Raw genomic sequence first — 21,124 nt, 5'->3', positions numbered from 1 at the left:
AGTGGATTAAGGTGAGTTAAATTATTATTTATTTATTTTTTAACCCCTCTAGCCCTATTGTACTATGCATTCTGTATTCAGAATGCTATTATTTTCCCTTATAACCCTGTTATAAGGGAAAATAATAAAATGATCGGGTCTCCATCCCGATAGTCTCCTAGCAACCGTGCGTGAAAATCGCACCGCATCCGAACTTGCTTGCGGATGCTTGCGATTTTCACGCAGCCCCATTCACTTCTATTGGCCTGCGTTGCGTGGATTATCGCACCGCAACGCACAATATAGAATATGCAGCGATTTTCACGCAACGCATAAGTGATGCGTGAAAATCACTGCTCGTGTGCACAGCCCCATAGAAATGAATGGGTCCAGATTCAGTGCGGGTGCTATGTGTTCACATCACGCATTGCACCTGCGCGGAATACTTGCCCGTGTGAAAGGGACCTAAGGGCTTGTTCACACGAACGTTGCCCCTCCGTGCCAGTGCTGTGGACAGCAAATTGCGGTCCGCAATGCACGGGCACCAACCGTGGGCCAGCCGCATGCGTATCGTGGACCCATTCACTTGAATGGGTACGCAATCCGTCTGTTCTGCATAAAGATAGAGCAAGTTCTATCTTTTTGCGGTGCGGAGGCACGGAACCCCAGGAAGCACTCCGTAGTGCTTTCGTGTGCTTCAGTTCCATGCTTCCGTTCAGCTCCCCATCCTTGGATTTGTGGACCCATTCAAGTGAATGGGTCCGCATCCGTGATGCAGAATGCACGCGTGTATTGCGGACCCGCTGTATGCGGGCCGCAATGCGTCAACGGAGGAGCTACAGCCGTGTGAATGAGCCCTAATTTTGTATTGTGTGATGCATAATGAGTGTAAGAAATAGATTCTATAGATGGTTGAAAGGTCAATAAACTATTCTTCCTAATTTCCTTTTTGCTTACTCCATTTTTTAAGCTTTCCATTGTTTTCACAATCCATACAACTGCAACGCTCAGATGTTATTTTCAGTAAAGATTTTCATACTTAAAGTTCTGTATAATGACTGCGGCCACACTCTTCAAAATAATTTTTTTTAGACAATTTTTTTCTCCAGGAGAAATCTATGGGTAAATGCCGCACCTAGCATACAACTCCATGGCATGATCCTGGCGTGATTGTGGTTGAGTACTGTGGGGCCGTACTAACATGCTATTTTCGAAAGAAACAAGAAGGACAAAAAATGCCACCTCTAGCAAAAATACCAGGAACAAAAAAAAAAAGACTTGTCCTTGTGTCCTGTCTTTCATATTTCCCATAAACCTTCAGCTAACATCTGAGCTGGCGTTTTACAGCAAAAAAATAAAAACTGTAAAAAATGTCAAGTGCAGAAAATGTGTGAATGCACCTTTAGTGTGTCTTTACGTTCAGCAGATTTTGTTGCAGAAATTTTCTGAAAATCGGTTCCATACACCTAAATGAGGCTTGCAGAAATCCATGTGTTTGCCACCAAAACAAACCAATTCAGATGAATGGAACTGATTTTCTGTCGCAGAAATTTTCTGCAACAAAATTGGCCGTGTGTGAAAGCACTCGTATGGAGAGATAAACTAAGGCCTAGTTCACACTTCAGTGTTTGGTCAGTGATTTCCATCAGTGAATTTGTGAGCCAAAACCAGAAGTGGAGCCTCCATAGACATTAGGTAGAAGGGAAAGATCTGCTCCTGTTCTATGTTTAGAGCTGCACCTGGTTTTGGCTCACAAATCACTGATGGAAATCACTGACCAAACACTGAAGTGTGAACGAGGCCTTAGTTATCCTTCCAAACTAGGACAAATCTCAGGAGCCTAGAAATCTGATGTTCTAATTGCTCGGATTCGTCAGACTGGCCCCTGCGCTGGAGCTAGTGTGTCCTGTTCAAAACTGTGGCTTATTTTGTTTACATTTTTTTTTCTTTCATTTTCAACAGTATTTTAGCCCTGTAGGAATGTTAGTGGAATTAGAAATTTGCTATTACATGTATTTTTGATCAGTAGGTGTAAAGGCATAAGCTGATATTTGTGCAGATTGGGGTAGAATAGGATATATTGTCTCACCTGATTAGTAGCCCTAAGAAAACATTCAGAATGTAATACAGATATGGTGATATAAAAAATAATGATGGTAAACGTGCCTTTCTTCAGTGTTCAGGAGCTCATATGCAGTGGTCTATGACGAAGAAGGCAAATTACACAAACGTACACCTTTTCTTACCCTTAGCTTTTCCCTAGTCCGGTTTGTGAGTGTTCAAGCAGCCTTATGACAGTTTTATGTACTTGTGTCTCAGTCTATAATATTGTAGTTGACGATTGGTGAGGAGTACTTGGAGAACTTGGTGGCGCTTCCTTGATCTCCTACATTATATCCCTTCATAAGTCAAATAGAGACTTTATCCTGCATTGGAGCTGCCGGGTTCTGACAGGGTTGTGCTATGGTCTGTGACATTTTTCATCAGTATCAGTAGCAATAAAGCCACCAAGAATCTTCCACCCCTGTGAGAGGTTTTATTAGCAAAAACCCAATCCAGAGCTGGTTGTCCACCAAGTATATACATTTAGACAACTGAGGTGAAACGTGTAGGAGCAATGGCTTCCATTTTTCCACTTTGTTCGAAATGCCTTGTTCCACTTGTGGCTTCTCTTTTTGGGCATCGGACATCTCGACCTCCTCTGCCCTCATGCCTCTTGGTCTGTTACCCGTACATTATTTCTTCTGCATGTTTGTTTTACAGCGAGCATCAGCTTCCACAGCTGCAATTAGCTGCTGACAACTTATCTACTATTTGCCACTCATTCTTGATATCCAGAAATGATACAGGTAGATAACTGGTCGGCCTGCAGCAGGGCTGGCTGCTGACTCGTCTGTGGGAGCTGTGGGTGATACGCTTGTTTTTGAGCAGAGTACTTAGTGTGATGTCGTAATTATTGGATTTTTGGCAGGTCCCGATGCAGTAATAAAATGTAATCAATTCGTCAGAGTCATATCCCAGCCCAAGGTCCCGCACTTTCACCTTCATGCTATGTCGGCTGCAGTCTCCGTTCTTATTACCATTCTCACCTTTTCCAGTCTTCTTCTTCTTTTTACCAGTAGGAGAGCGTTCAGCACGAAATAGGACGTTATCTAGTACTTCATCGTCACTGTCGCCTCTGGAGGTTATGTTCTCTGCAGTATAACGGTGACATGTAATTAGTGACATATAATTTCTCTATCAGTCTTCATGAGACAATTCTGATTAAACTGCTAAATCTGAGTCCTGACCATTCTTAATATTTGATAACTTTCCAGTTGGACACCACCCTGCTGCATTCACTGCCCGTGCAATGGTTGAGAGGTCTATGGAGTCTCCACACAAACACATAGAGCATCCATGGGCAATTCAGGTGCTATGTAGGTGACTGTATGACACCCTGTACAACTCATGTTTTGTTTCTTTCACCATTGATAGGGTTAATATGTCCGTTTTATTTCTATAGCATTTTCAGAACTCTTGATTTGCAAACATACTTTATATTTTATCACAGTTCTTCAAATAACTTAACTTACCGTACATAGGACTCTCTGGTGATTTTATGGTTTGTTCTAAATTCTCCTCTGCATGGATGTCCATGTTCCTGGGATCAATGGTTCCAAAACTGTCCGACTCCTGCTCTGCATTGGTATGCCCCTCCATAACTGGAGTGGGAGAGCCGGTGGTTATCATTGCTGACAGAAGCAGCAGTGACACTGCAAGAGTCCAGAGTGTTGCCTGGGGAAAAGACAAGCATTAAAGAGGGTTCCAGAAGATTAAAATCTAAAAAATGTAGATTCCTCAGTGTTTGATATGCTAATGGAAAAGGAAATGATAAAATTGCCACATTTGCAAATTTGAGTATGATTTTTATAGTTAAAGGGGTTGTCTTACCTCAAATGTCTGTGGCATATCGTTAGGATATGCCACCAAGATCAATTAGTGCGGGTAACACCTCTAGAACGAAGCTTTCAAAGATAACGAGAGCGCACCATACAGGCACGCCCGCCCACCCTCCATTCATTTCTGTGGGAGTGCTGAAAATAGCAGAGCGCCGGCAGTTGCATAGGAGTAAGTGGAGTGGTGGCTGCACTTGCACTCTCGATTCATTTCTATGGGACTTCTAAAAATAGCCGAGTGCTCTGTTTTATTTGGACGCTCCCATAGAAATGTATAGAGGGGAGCCGTGCGTGTGCAGTGCACTCACCCCCAAACTTTGGTCACTCCGTTCTAGAGATAGGTGCGGGTCCTATCTCTGAGACCCACACCTATCTGACATTGGTGGCATGTCCTAGTGAGACAACCCCATTAACATCTCAGTATTATCTGCATATAATATTGGTTCGTAAATCCTTTCATTTACTTATCTGGTAGTGATCTTGAGTTATATCATACTCCAGTCACATCCAGAGCTAAATTCAAGAATGACTTCAAGATCTGTCAGATTACCAAGAAGTAGGTGGATAGAAGATGGAATGGCTATGGCAATACTTTTCTCTATTATGCAGCCTGTAACCGTGGATAGAAAATACTAATATAACTGCACCTATATTTCTGTGGTCACCGGCACTCACCTTACAGCTCCAGGGCGGGGTTGTCACAGACTGGGATCCTCTTCCCATGAACGGCTCGGGCCTGTCTGCAAACATGACAGTATTGATCTCATTAGAAGTGCAGTTCTCATGCATGACTTGTCTAATGATACATATAGCAGAGCTGAAATTATTTAACTCTTTGAGGTGCATCATTTAACAATTTTGATAGATTGTTAAGTAAAGGGAAATCATGAATTTATTGTAGACCTTTGTAGCTTAACAGATGTATGTACCTTGCAGTCAGGATCTCCATTGATCCTAATTTTATGGACTATGAAAGGAAAACCCCTTTTAGGATTCCTTCACTCACAAATTTCTTTTGGCTTTTTTTTTTTGTGCTAAAAAAAAATCATAAAAACGGCTTGTTCGTCATTTGTCAGCAGCACATTGCCATACTGTAATAGTAGTATCGATGCCGACGATATGCAAAGTGCATGGGGGACAAACAATCGTAATAACAATCGTTCCTTCTCTTTTCAATTTGCATTATGAATTGGGAAAGGCTCTTAAAAAAAGAAAAAATCAATTTGTATATCGTCAATCAGCGCTGGCATCGGCCCATGTGAGCCTTATGTTTATTTGCTTTATTTACACTGAGTCTTGGACAAAGCCTAATGAAACTGGAAGTGTCCCCTGCATGAACAGGCCAGGTATTCATTCCCTATAGGAGCGTCCCACCTTCTGGAATGAAATCTATATTGTGATATGATACATGCACATAACAAGCTGAAAGATGAAGTCGGGTCTTGTGACGTCTAGCTAGCAGAGGTAAAGGTGTTTGCTGGGTTCCAGGTATTGATGACCTATCGTCACACCCAGTACTCCCACCAGCCTGCTGTTCCCAGCAACCTCTGGTGTTGGAACTAGCACTTTGTCCTTAGGGCTCTGTTCAAACCGCTATTTTCTGCTCTAGAGCAGTGATGTCAAACCTTTTAGAGACCGAGTGTCCAAACTGCAACCCAAAACCCACTTATTTATTGCAAAGTGCCAACACGGCAATTTAACCAGAATACTACAGTCCAATAGTATATCTTCCATGTACTTTATCACTTATCTATAATAGCCTGCCTACATTTAGTGCCCTGTCTGTGCTGTTCATAGTGCACCCTGAGCTGATGAATGTCAGGTCTAAGGCATATTGGTACATTGTAGACTTTTTCCAGGGGCGGCTGCCCACAGAGAGGGCTCGGAGTGCCGTCTCTGGCACCCATGCCATAGGTTCGCCACCACTGCTCTAGAGGCTGCAGGATGGACTGGTATGCCGGGTGTCTGACCCCCACTGAACGATATTAAGGACCTATCCGGAGGATAGGTGCACAGGTCATCAATATTTAGAGCCTGGAAGTCGCCTTTTAACCCTTTCTACCCCGGGCCAGTTTTCACCTTTGTGTCCAGGCCATTTCTTTTTTGCAAATCAGAAGTGTCAATTTATGTGGTGATAACTTTGGAACACTTTTACTTATCCAAGCCATTCAGAGGTTGTTTTCTCGTGACACATTGTGTTTCATGATAGTCATAAATTTGAGTGAAAATATTTTTCACCTTTTATTTATGAAAAAATCCCAAATTTACCAAAAATTTTAAAAAGTTTTCAAAATTTAAATTTTTCTGCTTTTAAAGCAGAAAGTGATACCTCATAAAATATTTATTACATAACATTCCCCATATGTCTACTTTTATTTTGGCATTATTTTGTAAATATCATTTTATTTTTTTCGGACATTAGCAGGCTTAAAATTTTAGAAGTGATTCTTAAAATTAGTAAGAAAATTTCCAAAAACCAGTTCAGGTCTGAAGTCACTTTGTGGGGCTTACATAGTGGAACCCCTCGCCCTTAAATGACCCCATTGTGGAAACTACACCCCTCAAGCTACTCAAAACTGATTTTACAAACTCTGTTAACCCTTTCGGTGTTCCACAAGAATTAAAGGGAAATAGAGATGAAATTTCTAAATTTCACTTTATTGGCAGATTTTCCATTTTAATCCATTTTTTTCTTTAACACATCGAGGGTTAACAGCCAAACAAAGCTCAATATTTGTTACCCTGATTCTGGGGGTTAAAAGAAACATCCCACATGTGGTCATAAACTGATGTTAGGTCACACAGCAGAGCGCAGAAGAAAAGGAGGACCGTATGTTTTTTGGAAGGCAGATTTTGCTGGACTGGTTTATTTGCACCATGTCCCATTTGAAGCCCCCCTGATGCACCCTAACAGTAGAATCTCCCAAAAAGTGACCCCATTTTGGAAACTAGGGGATAAGGTGACAGTTTTCTTGGTACTATTTTGGGGTACATATGATTTTAAATGGCTCTATATTACGTTTTTTGTGAGGCAAGGTAACACCAAAAAATGTCTGTTTTGGCACAGTTTTAATTTTTTACAAGATTCATCTGACAGGGTAGCTCAAGTCACGTCCTGCTGCACTGTACTATTACGGCGCTGGTTGGGAAGGGGTTAAACAGCAGTCTGTATGTGGAAATACAGGACGTGTGAAATATTTGTATGTTAATAGTGTGAGCTGCAGTATGAATGATCTTGTAGGAATCTAGTTCTACTTTTTCTTCAGAAAAGGCACCATTTATTTCCATGACTGTGTCTAATATTTCAGCTAAATTTACAGGGATTAGCCCATGTCAGATGTTGATGACATCTGCAAAATAGGGCTCCCGAAGTGAAGGAGAGTGCATCATGCATGTACAGTCTGCTCTCCATTCACTGCTGGGGGATTTCTGAATATAGCCGAGCGATTGCGCTTGTCTGTACCATAGGGGTGAGTGGAGAGCACACCGTGCATAAATGGGCACCATTCCGTAGCCGAGACAGCGCTTGGCTATTTTTAGAACTTCAATAGGAGTGAATGGAGGGTGGATCCACTTGCACAGTGTGCTCTTTCACTTAGGGGGCCCATTCTGGCGATAGGAGTGGTTACCAGAAGTAGGACCCGCACCTATCTGACATTGATAGCACATCCTAGCGCTATGCCATCAGTGTTCGCCTTTGTTTGTGACAGCGTTCGTCGGACTCTGAGAGCAGCCAACGGCTCTGCGGGCAAGGCTATGTATTGCTTCTTCTTCCTGCCTCTCTGGAGGGCTCTGGGCTGGGACAAGTGGGACAGCTCCATCCCTTATAACTGGCACGCTAACTGGTATTACGGAGATGTTGTCAAGTTTGTGAGGGAACACCAACTGGAGAGCCTCAAGCCCGACTTGTGGAAACTAAAGACTATCCACAAGCTCATCTGGGCAAAGGATGCGGTGGTCAATTCCAGGGATCCATGACGACACTATAGAGACAGTTTGGACTAATGTGCCATCAGACAGGTTAACCAACGGGCACAAAGACTTGTCATGGATGGCCATACAGGGAGGACTGCCATTTCGGTCATTCATGCATGCCCGCAACCTGTGCAAAACTCGGTACTGCCCCAGATGCCCCTTCGTGGAGGAAACATCATACCACCTGTTTTGGGAGTGTCCCTTTGTGAAGGGCCTGTTGGATGCCCTGGAACATGAACTCAGAGATTCTGTGCCCACGAACAGCCTGCAATACACTTCGGTGCTGTACGGACTATTTCCTGGGATTCATACGGTTGGAGCCATCCAGGAGGCCTGGCGGCTTATGAACTGTTTTAAGGACGCTATATGGCTTGCCAGGATCCGGCTCGTACTCAGGAGGGAGAACAAGTCTGTCCTGAACTGCCACAGGCTTATCCATAGTCTGCTGCGGGATTACAACATCTTGGACATCGACGACGAAGAAGAGGACTAAACCCCTCTCCTCCCGTTTGTTTCTGTCTTCTCAATAAGGTCATTTTCACGACCATGTAAAGCCTGTGCGGTCCTCTAAGCACGGGCACCTGCTGTGTGGCAGCCGCATAGGGATCGCGGCCCCATTCACTTGAATGGGTCCGCGATCCCTCTGTTCCACAAAAAGATAGAGCAAGCTCTATCTTTTTGCCGTGCGGAAGCACGGAACGGAACATCAGAAAGCACTCCGTAGTGCTTCCGTAGTGTTATGTTCTGCACCTCCGGACTTGCCGTCCCATTGAAATGAATGGGTCCGCATCCGTGATGCGCGATGGCCATGAAACTGGACCCGTGTATTGCGGATCCGCAATGCGGTCCGCAATACGGGCACGGACTTCACACGGTCGTGTATACGAGCTCTAAAGCTGAGGGCATGTGATTTCCCCTCCCTATCCCCTCTCCTCATCACTGTCTAAATGCTTTGTTGGAAGGTTTTGTGATTGAACAGGTATGCTAGTATAGAATGCATTGTGATGTATAGTGTAGGCTAGCCTGTGCTTTACATAACAATGCCATGCTCGCAAAGAAATGCCATGCTCGAAATCTGTAAGTAATTAAGTGCTGCCTCGTGGCCTGCGCTGCGTCACAGTACTAAAGTATGTATGTATAACGGTTGTAATAAAGGTGTTTAAAAAATATATATAAATCAGTGTCTGAGATAGGAATAATAGGCAGTGCCCAAAGATACGAGATTGACACCTCACAGAGATCACAAAGGATCCAGAACATGAGTTCTGAAAGTGTTAAATGTGACAGAACAGTAACTCCTGATTCGAGCGTGTTCTGGCGCTGCATAAAAATTTATATGAACAGTGTCTGTGACTCTTTATTGATGCATTTAATCATAAAGATGGTCATAAGCGTTTACCTAGCGTGGACATGCCACGTGCAGGAATAATGAGGGACCTTGTGCACACTGTGTTGTCGATTCAGGAGAAGCATATTTGTTTCAGGAAGAGGAAGAGGTCGCGAATTCAAATGATTTATGTGGAGAGCGCCAGGAGTTGTGAAAATTTCATTAATACTGCTGTTCAGTCACTAAACACAACAGAAGCCACTGTGTAATATGATTGTTGTTTAATAGTCAATTTACAGTCATCTGAATTTAGCCTGCAGTGTAAAGAATGGATGTTTTTATTGTCATGTCTTTTGTAATTGTGTTTGTTTTATTTATATTTGTATAACCATGTATATTTGCATGCCCTTAGCTCTGACAACCAGAAGGAAAGCCTCCTTTATTTGTACTGCCGACCTGAATTAGAAAACTAGAAAAAAGGTTGTCATGAAAAAGCTTTATCCCAGGAGGTGCCATCATTCTGAACATGAGCAGAGTCTTTTATCAGGGCTCTGTCATCTGACTCCTGGTTTATGATTTCATTTAATTTGCAGGTCACTCATGAACCTGCTAACTGGAAATATCACAGTTCTCTGCCAAGAGCAATTCACACACATTTCTCACATTTCAGTACAAATATCTGTTCCTTGAACATTTTATGGACATGGTGGAAACAGTGCACTACTCCATCCAGGCAGCACCTCCTTACAGTAAACCCAGATTGGAGTATATGCAGTGAGCAGAAAGGGATGCAAATGAGCTGTTAACAAGCTCCGCTTCTGATGCCACCAGATGTAAGGCAGCTATCCTATAAGTCAGTGTTCAACACTTTAACTAGGCCTTGCGACATGACTTGGATAATAACTAAACCAGCATCTCATCTGCAGACCAGTTCTCTCTTCTCTGCACTGATGAGGGGCAATCATCCTGGAACAGCTGTCTGCTGATGAGGTGCTGGTTTAGTTATTATCCAAGTCATGATGGTGGCATCAGAGGCGGAGCTTGTTAACAGCTCATTTGCATCCCTTTCTTCCCAGAATTTCAGAGGATAATGTATGGCCTTTAAGTCTCCTCACGCCGACTAAGGCCTCTCTCCCCAAGGAGAAATAGTACCCCCCAAATGTAGTGAGCAGAGTAACACCAAGCAATATATTCTATGAGGAGAAACACTAACAATACTCGCTGTTCAGAGAAGATTCTTTTAGCACATAGTAAAACTTCTCTGTCACTTATTTAGGATGAATAGCGCTGAATTAGGTAGGCCTCATGCACATGACCATTGTTGTGTTCCATTCCGCAAAGTGGGGTTCCATTGTTCCGTGATCCGTTTCCGTGTGTCTTCCTTTATTTTTGGAGGACCATCAGACATAAAGGAACTCAAAAAAAAGTCTAAGACAGGTTTGCCATGCAAATGATAGGAATAAAACGGACGCGGACGACAATCTTGTGTGCCTCCTGTTTTTTAGCGGTCCCATTGACTTGAATGGGTCCGCAAACCGTTTTCCGCGGAAATAATAGGACAGGTTATATTTTTTTTGACGGACTGGAACCACAGATCACGGACACGGATGTCAAACGGTGCACTATCCGCATTTTCAACGGCTCCATAGAAATGAATGGGTCCGCACCTGAAACGCTAAAATTTGGCGGAACGGACGCGGAAGAAAACAACGGTCGTGTGCATGAGGCCTAAATCCTGAAATAAAGTAAGAGAGAAGTTTGGAAAATTACTTTTACAACTTTTGTGCTACAATTCACACAGGAAAATGAACCCTGAATGCTGTTCTGTCACAGGATATTTACAGCATCTGTTCTGAATGCAGTCTGTACTTTACAGTGTCTTAGTCCTCAGGTCAGAAAGGTTAATTGCAGATTGACATCCTGACCTTTCCTTCATAAAACCAGTAGCAGACGCAGCCATTCTGTTCACAAAGTGAGCCTAACTTTATTCTTTGAGACTAGAGGCAGCAATATCACAGGTGACGGCTATCCCCCCTGCGTCCAACATTAACGTGCCAGCATGACTGTACTGAATGGACAGGTTTTTCCTTTTGGGGATAAGTTATATGTCTCTTGCACCAGTTACACACAAAAACAAAGGATCAGAGAAGTTTAACTCCAACCCTCCTGATCCCGGAGTATAAGCCTCCCCATAGACATTGGATTTAAAGGGGTTATCCCACAAGAGCTATTACTATGGAATTAATTGGGTATTTCAAATAAAGTATCATTGCAGTATACATGCTATAAAATACTGTTCTGTTTTTCTGTACTTTTTTCCTCTGGTAGTGCCCCTGATGTTTTTCCTGGCCCACTTCTCTTGCATTTATTGATGCACTAGACATGCTCCATACTGTTGTAGTGATCTTCTAGTGAAGCAGCCCCGACACCTTTCATTCATTTATTCTGCCCTACTTCTAAATTCTGGATATAGCTATACTGTATCTGTCTAGACAGTGGAGAAGGAAGTTGGGGGCAGCATTATATACCATAGTGCTATGGACGAAGACAGAGTTTTTATAACTGGGGAGCCGGGGTTAGCAAGAGCCAAGGGTCTCCTAGGAGATAAGTGCTTGTGGTCCATGGGACAAGCTGCTGTCTGCCCACAGAAAGTGAAGAGGCCATAGCTGCAGAGACATGAGTAAAAACACTAAAAAGGGTGATAATTACACTGGAGAACAGCATTTTTTAAATCAATATAGTTAAAATAATAGTGTGCATTACTCCAGATATTTGTTATTTTGTGAGATAACCCTGTTAAAATATTCTGTCTGCAGCCTGCCTTAGGCTAGCTTCACATTAGCTTCCAGAGATCTAGCAGGCTGTTTCAGCAGGGGACAGCCTGTCGGATCTCTCTGTATTCCGGCATTACCAGAAGCTTGAAAGTCACCGCCTGGCCTCAGACAGGGACCCGCGGAGATCCGGCTGTAACCCGGCAAATATGCAGAGAATCGGCCAGAAGCTGAAGATGATGAAACGACGCCCCACCCTGTTGGACATCACTTAGAGCTCCAGTGCCATTGATTGACGTACTGTACAGCATACCGTGTTTTAATAATGATTTCTGTAGGAAATGTTTAATTCTGTATGTATTGAGGTGTATGCAGTCAGAATTATGTTCATGGGAAAGGGTATGACCACACGACGTGGCTTCAGTTGAGTACCTCTGCGGTTGTATGGCCCGTAGCTGCCTCTGATCAAATTAACGAGACCGCACTATTCATTGGATCTGTATACCGCGCAGCCATTAACAATACAGACCCACTGGACAATGGTGTCTCATTGATTTAATTAGAGGCAGCTCTGCAGCCGGTACGACCACAGCGGTACTCGAACGCAGCTTGGCCACAAAGCACCTGCGCCATGTGGTCATACCCTAAAGTTGTATTACAGAATGGATTACCACAAAATTTTTGAGGTACACATTAATGTGATGTAACTTTAAGCTGTTGGTACATAAGTCATCCTTCATTCAGAAAAGTCCACAGGCAGTAGGTGTATACCGCCTGGGAAAAATACAATCTGCATTTCTAGGAAGTGGCAAGTTTTCCCAAATTACATTTTAGAAAATGGCATCAAACATGAATGTGCCTTCTAGGCAGTATGACCCAGCAGAGTAAACAGATCCAAGGCAGACGTCTTATCCTTCATGCTCTGAGAACAAGGCAATAAAGGGGAGGTCTTCACAGTACCCCTTAGTATTTCATACAGTTCTCTGTAGGGGAGGTCTCAGCCTTGAAGGCGTTCGGAGTCTATATATTCATAACCTATGCTTTAGAGAGGTCATCAATATAAGATCGTGGTGGTCCGACACCCGGCATGCCAGCTAAACAGTTGTTCACAGCAGCTGCCATTCACTTAAATGTGAGCTGAGATGCAGTAACCCAGCACAGCCACAGATCTGTCTGTCTGTATCCATCTGTGTTATTCCCGCTACCGGCAGCTGCCGAGAACAGCTGATCAGTGGGATGTCGGACCCCCCCAGATCTGAAACTGATTACCTAAGGATAGATCATCAATACCATACAACCCCTTTAAATCACCTCTGCTACCATATTGCTGAGAACTGTAGGGGAAAGTGGAATCTCACTCATTTGCCTCAGACGCCTATTTCCAGTGGCCAACATTTACTAATCCTGTCAAAATTGTGGACACATAAAGTAGTCTAAAGCTGCACCAAATATATCCCACTGGCTCAGACTGGATGTTGAATCTGGTGCAAGGGTAGACCGTTCTGTTGGACTATATACCACCTGTTGGTTGGCTTAGTTTCCAACAGAATTTCTTGGCAAAATTTGTATGTAAATTTGGTGCAAAATACTGCATCATAGGCCTTGCCCTTTTTTTTTTAACCTCTAAACCATGTCTCTTTCTCGGTAAGCCACGTCCTGGTAGTAAGCAAGGTGCAGTGTAATTGTGCAGAAGGTTTGGGAGCAATCACACGTGGGCCATTATGTTCTGTGGCAGTCGGAAAGATTTGGGGGTTTAAAACAGGATCAATTCCAGTATTTATTTATTTATTTAATTTCAATAATGATCTTTTGAAAGCCCCCATAAATCCAGCTGGCCATGCATTTAAAAAAAAAAAATGTAGTATTACAGGCAGGACAGTCAAATTTATGTTTAGCACTATCTAGTGATCCCTCAAGATACAATGGCCTCAGGATACGATATTTCCAGCATACAGTGGTCTTTTCTGACCCAACATACCAGACTCAACATGCAATGTCTCAGACTCGGATCCATCCAATCCAGACCCCTTCTTTGGCAAAACAGCCGTATTAGTTGCTAGTTATCCGCTGTTCCTGACTGTTATATGTAAGGACTAGTGTTGATCGCAAATATTCTAACCACAAATTTTTATCAAGAATATTGGCACTTGGAGAATTCACGAATATCTAGAATATAGTGCTATATCTTCGTAATCGCGAATATTCTAGATTTTTTTTCATCATTACCCATGATCCCTCACTGCTACTTGCTTGTGGGCCAATGAGAAGGCTGCAATAGCTTTGACTTTAGGAGTAGTATTGATCGCAAATTTTCGTATTGCAAATTTTCCAATGGACGATTTTCGCAATCAAGAAAATGATGACTAGAGATCACAAATTCTCGAATTTGCAAATATATGACGAATATTCGCCCAAATATTTGTGAAATATCGCAAATTTGAATATTGCCCCTGCCGCTCATCATTGGTAAGGACTTGTTTTATCTGTCCTAGTTATCTGCTTATTTTTCTTAAATCTTCATTGTCTCTTAACTTGGATGGCATTTTGGGGCTTTGGAACCGATTACTCAAGTTACAATGGTTTCAGCATAAATTGTCGTCCTGGAACCAATGAATATTGTATCTTGAGGGACCGCTGTAGTATGGTTAAAATGGGGGAGTATCAAGTGGGCCCCTCTCTATGAGGTCTATTCGTTTTAATGCGACATATGGAAAAGGTTTATCCCTCTGTAAGGTAAATGTGTAGGAGTATTCCAAATTATTCGATTTTTACTAAATGGTTTTAATATATGGCTTTCTTTCCATTTCTATAAAATGAACACAGTTTTCTTCGGTCACATGTGCACCCTGTTACCTGTATGTACACTGTCAGACTTGTCTAGACGTTCCCACGCCAGCCTCTCTTATCGTAATTCTACTTTACAGCAGTTTCCACTCCTTATTCTGGGCTCTCACCAGTGCCCGATCAGATCTGGCAGCTGGCAGAGGTTCTCACACTGAGGAGCTGTTGGCACTGGGATGACAGATGCCTTCCTTCTATTGTTAGAGGTGTGTACTGCACGTGTGCAGATGGCTCAGTCCTTGTTTTATCAGCATCAGTCCTCTCATCCAGTGTCCTGAATATTTCCTCAAGAGGTTTCAGTCTGTGGCTTTTTACCCTCTACAGTCCTGACTGCTCTTTCCAGATGCAGGTGGAGTTCACACAAACTGGATAAATCAGGGGTGGATACATTCCCGGTGCACCTCCTAGGAGGAAACTGTCATTAGAGCTTGTGTAAAATTTCCACACAGTGAAGCTTCTCTGTGCACACTGTACCTCCTCTGAGTGCATATGCATTTAGGGCCTTCATAGGGCCCCACAGCAGCCACTATTGGAACCCACTGTTTCAGCAGAACACATTTGTGCCCACACGGTAGATCCCGCATTATAGCAAGCCATCAACCACTGTACAGCAAAACAAATTATAAAAATTGTTCCTGCACCTGACTGGACACCTACAGTTCCCAACACCATAGTATCTGCACCTGACTGGAGGCCTACAGTCCCCGACACCATAGTATCTGCACCTGACTGGATGCCTACATTCCCCGACACCATAGCAGCTGCACATGACTGGATGCCTATAGTCCCCAACACCATAGCAGCTGCACCTGACTGGACGCCTACAGTCCCCGACACCATAGTATCTGCACCTGACTGGAGGCCTACAGTCCCCGACACCATAGCAGCTGCACCTGACTGGACGCCTACAGTCCCCGACACCATAGCAGCTGCACCTGACTGGACGCCTACAGTCCCCCAACACCATAGCAGCTGCACCTGACTGGACGCCTATAGTCCCCAACACCATAGCAGCTGCACATGACTGGACGCCTATAGTCCCCCAACACCATAGCAGCTGCACCTGACTGGACGCCTACAGTCCCCGACACCATAGCAGCTGCACCTGACTGGAGGCCTACAGTCCTTGACACCAAAGCAGCTGCACCTGACTGGACTCCTACAGTCCCCGACACCATAGCAGCCGCACCTGATGGACGCCTACAGTCCCTGACACAATAGTAGCTGCACCTGACTGGACGCCTACATTCCCCAACACCATAGCAGCTGCACATGACTGGATGCCTAAAGTCCCCAACACCATAGCAGCTGCACCTGACTGGACGCCTACAGTCCCCCAACACCATAGCAGCTGCAACGGACTGGACGCCTATAGTCCTCAACACCATAGCAGCTGCACATGACTGGATGCCTATAGTCCCCAACACCATAGCAGCTGCACCTGACTGGATGCCTATAGTCCCCAACACCATAGCAGCTGCACCTGACTGGACGCCTATAGTCCCCGACACCATAGCAGCTGCACCTGAATGGACGCCTATAGTCCCCAACACCATAGCAGCTGCACATGACTGGATGCCTACAGTCCGCGACACCATAGCAGCTGCACATGACTGGATGCCTATAGTCCCCAACACCATAGCAGCTGCACCTGACTGGACTCCTACAGTTGCATCACAAACAGACAATTGGACCCTTCAAAATTGTAAACAGTAAAACAATGAAGGTGCACAAAATCATACAAAACCTTTATTAAATAATCCCATATTACATTAAAAAGTTAGAATTAAATCTGCGAGAGATATCTTGCATGTTACAAAATCTTCTGCATTGCTGTGAAACAAAGCTGCACATGTGACCACCCCCTAAAGGAAAGACTCTTCTTCTCTCCTCCTACCATCAAAGTAGCTCCTCTGTTAGGGGGCAGTGAGGGAGGAGCTCAGAGACAAGGGCATGTGGTTCTAGCATGGGGGTCTTTTGTGGGTTCGGCCAACAATAGTTTTTTGTGTTTGGGGGCCTTTAAGCTCAACAACAGAAAATCTGTTCTGTACATCTCAACGTGGTTGGATCTCTGCATGTTCATACATTTTTGCAAATCCCATTTGGGTGGATAGAGAAATATCTGCATTTGAAAAGACTCTTTTTGGTAACTTGTGCGCTGTAAATATATGACAAGGATAGTTTGATTTTGTGGCCTTTATTTGTGAAAGTTACGTGTATTTTTTACAGAATCTCTGCTCGCACAATCACGCTTACATCTCTATGTTACTGTATATTTCCTGTCCTCCTCCTCTTATTAAGATATGGAGCAGGGGGCTTAGGAGGTGATATGCGCCCAAGCAGCTGAATTCAGGAGAGTATATGTGGCCCCTGGATGGGTACATGAGTACCTGATTCTCACAGTGTTAGGCCTCATGCACACGACCGTAGTTCTGGTTCGCATCCGAGCCGCAGTTTTTGCAGCTTAGATGCGGACCCATTCACTTCAACGGGGCCGCAAAAGATGCAGACAGCCCTCTGTGTGCTGTCCGCATCCGTTCCTCTATTCAGTGGTCCGTTTTGCGGACAAGAATAGGCAGTTGTATTAATGGCTGGCCTTGCCGTTCCGCAATTTGCAGACCGCAAAACACACAACTGTCGTGTGCATGTAGCCTTAGGCTAGGTCTACACGACGACAAAAAGTCGCAACAGTTGTCGCGCGACATTTTGTTGCACCAATGTCGCGCGACAATTTTTATAATGGCAGTCTATGGTGTCGCACTGCAACATGCGACATGTTGCGACTGCGACGCGACAGTCGCAGAAAAATCCATCTTGAATGGATTTTCTGCGACTGTCGCGTCGCAGTCGCAGCATGACGCATGTTGCAGTGCGACACCATAGACTGCCATTATAAAAATTGTCGCGCGACATTGGTGCAACAAAATGTCGCGCGACAAATGTCGTCGTGTAGACCTAGCCTTAGGCTAGGTCTACACGACGACATTTGTCGCGCTACAAAAAGTCGCGCGACAGATAGGGCGCAACAGTTGTCGCGCGACATTTTGTTGCACTAATGTCGCGCGACAGTTTTTATAATGGCAGTCTATGGTGTCGCACTGCAACATGCGACATGTTGCGACTGCGACGCGACAGTCGCAGAAAAATCCATCTTGAATGGATTTTCTGCGACTGTCGCGTCGCAGTCGCAGCATGACGCATGTTGCAGTGCGACACCATAGACTGCCATTATAAAAATTGTCGCGCGACAATAGTGCAACAAAATGTCGCGCGGCAAATGTCGTCGTGTAGACCTAGCCTTAATTACCGATGAGAGCTCATTTTGTACCCGGTCAGAGAGGAGGGCTTGGTCAGCCCCCGGGGCATTGGCCTATGGCCAGTCCGACCCTGCACCTTCCAGCATGTTCCATACACTTCTGTGGGAGCTCAGAGAACAGCCAAGCAAGTATGCATGCTGGGAGTTGTACCTGGCCCGTCTCAGCCGTGTACAATACTGTATATGTTTATTTTATTTTTTGCAGTAATAATTTATCCTGAAGTAGCCGCTTCTCCTTTACATCATCGCTATGTTCAGCTAGTTGAATAGCATACATGACACATAATCATTCATAAAACCAGTGAAATGCAAGCATTGCTGGTGAATGGTATAAATAGAGAATGCATCACGGCTCTTATATGTACGCTATCCACTCATTCTTACACAGCTCGACCTCAATTCAGCCAGTAGGTGGCAGTGCGATTTCTCGGTAAATCTGTTCCCATGTAAACTGCGTCCTGCACAGCCTCTGTCACTTCGCTATTAATAAACTGGCACCGCGCTTTCTGCCAGGGGTCAACATAAAATTCAGGTTCACTCTCTGCATGGTTCCCATAAGAATCTATAACCAAAATAGGCCAAGAGATAGGAAATGCAAGGCACCAGACATCCCCAAATGAATCTAATACCGATCAAATAAATAGACGAACACCACGGGTTTAATGCTATGGTGGACATGTTGTCCTGTTTAGCCCAACAGTATGGAAAGTATCGTCATATATGCAGTATACCAATAAGTCTAAGCTACAGTAAATGCATGCACGTTTTGCTGATGGGCAGCTATTAAAGGGGTATTCCCATTTCAGACATTTATGGCAAATCCACAAGTTACAGAAACCACATATTCTAACCCCCTCAGGCTATTTAGTAGTCCTGACTAGTGTTGATCGTGAATATTCTAATATTGGCACTTATGAGAATTCGCAAATATCTAGAATATAGTGCTATATTTTTCCATCAGTACCCATGATCCCTCACTGCTTCTTGCTTGTGGGCCAATGAGAAGGCTGCAATATCTGACTTTATGAGTAGTGTTGATCGCAAATTTTTGTATTGCAAATTTTTCGATTGCCGATTTTCGCAATAAAGAAAATAATGACTGGAGATCTCGAATTTGCGAATATATGACAAATATTCACCCAAATATTTGCTAAATATTGCGAATTTGAATATTGCCCCTGCCGCTCATCACTGGTCCTGACCACCTTTTAACTGCAGCTTCCTAATGGAATTGGGTCAGTGGGCCCTTCTAGAGGTAGGTTTGGGTGCGCTAGTTATCAGAAATGTATAGAACATCTGAGGGCTCTTTCACACTTGCGTTTTTGTCTTCCGGCATAGAGTTCCGTCGCCGGGGCTCTATGCCGGAAGAATCCTGATCAGGATTATCCTAATGCATTCTGAATGGAGAGAAATCCGTTCAGGATGCATCAGGATGTCTTCAGTTCCGGAACGGAACGGAACGTTTTTTGGCCAGAGAAAATACTGCAGCATGCTGCGCTTTTTGCTCCGGCCAAAAATCCTGAAGACTTGCCGCAAGGCCGGATCCGGAATTAATGCCCATTGAAAGGCATTGATCCGGATCCGGCCTTAAGCTAAACGTCGTTTCGGCGCATTGCCGGATCCAACATTTAGCTTTTTTAGAGTGGTTACCATGGCTGCCGGGACGCTAAAGTCCTGGCAGCCATAGTAAAGTGTAGCGGGGAGCGGAGGAGCAGCATACTTACCGTCCGTGCGGCTCCCGGGGCGCTCCAGAGTGACGTCAGGGCGCCCCACGCGCATGGATGACGTGATCGCATGGCACGTCATCCATGCGCATGGGGCGCTCTGACGTCACTCTGGAGCGCCCGGGGAGCCGCACGGACTGTAAGTATACCGCTCCCCCGCTCCTACTATGGCAACCAGGACTTTAATAGCGTCCTGGGTGCCATAGTAACACTGAAAGCATTTTGAAGACGGATCCGTCTTCAAATGCTTTCAGTACACTTGCGTTTTTCCGGATCCGGCGTGTAATTCCGCAAGTGGAGTACACGCCGGATCCAGACAACGCAAGTGTGAAAGAGGCCTTAGATGGGATATCTCTTTAGGTCATAATTGTTACATTCTAATTGGATATTTGTAAATTTACACCTAGCAGCGATTGGCGTTACTGTGTCCGAACTTGTGCCCAGCAGAAGATCTGACTATGCAGTGTGTCCATCTGTATAGAAGCATTTATTTTATGTTCTTGCTCCACAAATCCCACACATGGCATGTGGCATTGACACAACTTCCTGGCTCACGTCACAGTTTATTGACTACTTTTCCAGCATCTGCTCACACATACAGTGTTGCACCCATTGTACAGACACCAATGCTCCCTATTCATTCCCTCTAGTAACTTGGTCTTATCAACAGCACGATGAAGGCTTTGTATAGCAGCATATCAGCGGTAATACCAGGATATCTATACATTATCCTTCCGACAGCCATACACCCCGCAACACATGTCCTACCTGACACTAGCTGACAAATGCTTCATTCCTCTGGATTAGGTGTCAGCTCTCCATTACATTGGGAATATAGTGTGAATGTCTCAGCTCTGTCGGCAGATCTCCTCCACCTCTGACAGGTTACACTGGCATTAGTAGTGCTCCTAATGAGCGACCCTCCTGCACCTTCAGGAGCCGGCAAACACAGTGACACCATCATTAGCTTGGAATCATTATAAAACGAGGCCGCTTGTTAGTATCGGAGTCAAGTTCGCCTTCCTGGAATTCCTACAAGGCTGACTGTACCTGCACCTGAGTGAAAATTATAAAGCAAGCAACTCCACCTGGAGTCCACCTCCCCAGATGTCCCCTATACATGGAGAGGACCCAGACAAGCAGCAAAAGAGGCTCAAGAAGCACAAGACAAGCAGCAACACAGAAAGCAGCGTGTAGAGAAGGAGGATTCATACCCAAGTGCTGTCATCAGGGAGTTTGTGCTCACTGTCCAC

At 44.5% G+C, this 21,124-nt stretch overlaps 1 protein-coding gene across 1 annotated transcript in view; it reads right to left on the bottom strand.

The window, feature by feature from the left end:
* Positions 1 to 1,701: 1,701 nt before the first annotated feature.
* Positions 1,702 to 21,124, bottom strand: part of ARTN (artemin) — a 38,399-nt gene continuing 18,976 nt past the window's right edge. Inside the window, exons 3-5 of the mRNA XM_044301888.1 lie at positions 4,593 to 4,657; positions 3,555 to 3,756; positions 1,702 to 3,173 (exon numbers count right to left, since the gene is read on the bottom strand). Of these exons, the coding sequence (XP_044157823.1) occupies positions 2,749 to 3,173; positions 3,555 to 3,756; positions 4,593 to 4,657 (692 nt within the window). The 3' untranslated portion in view covers positions 1,702 to 2,748. The remainder of the gene's footprint in view (positions 3,174 to 3,554; positions 3,757 to 4,592; positions 4,658 to 21,124) is intronic.

This window comes from Bufo gargarizans, chromosome 7 (assembly GCF_014858855.1).
Source record: "Bufo gargarizans isolate SCDJY-AF-19 chromosome 7, ASM1485885v1, whole genome shotgun sequence".
NCBI lineage: Eukaryota > Metazoa > Chordata > Amphibia > Anura > Bufonidae > Bufo > Bufo gargarizans.
This window is presented reverse-complemented; position numbering and strand designations above follow the sequence as displayed.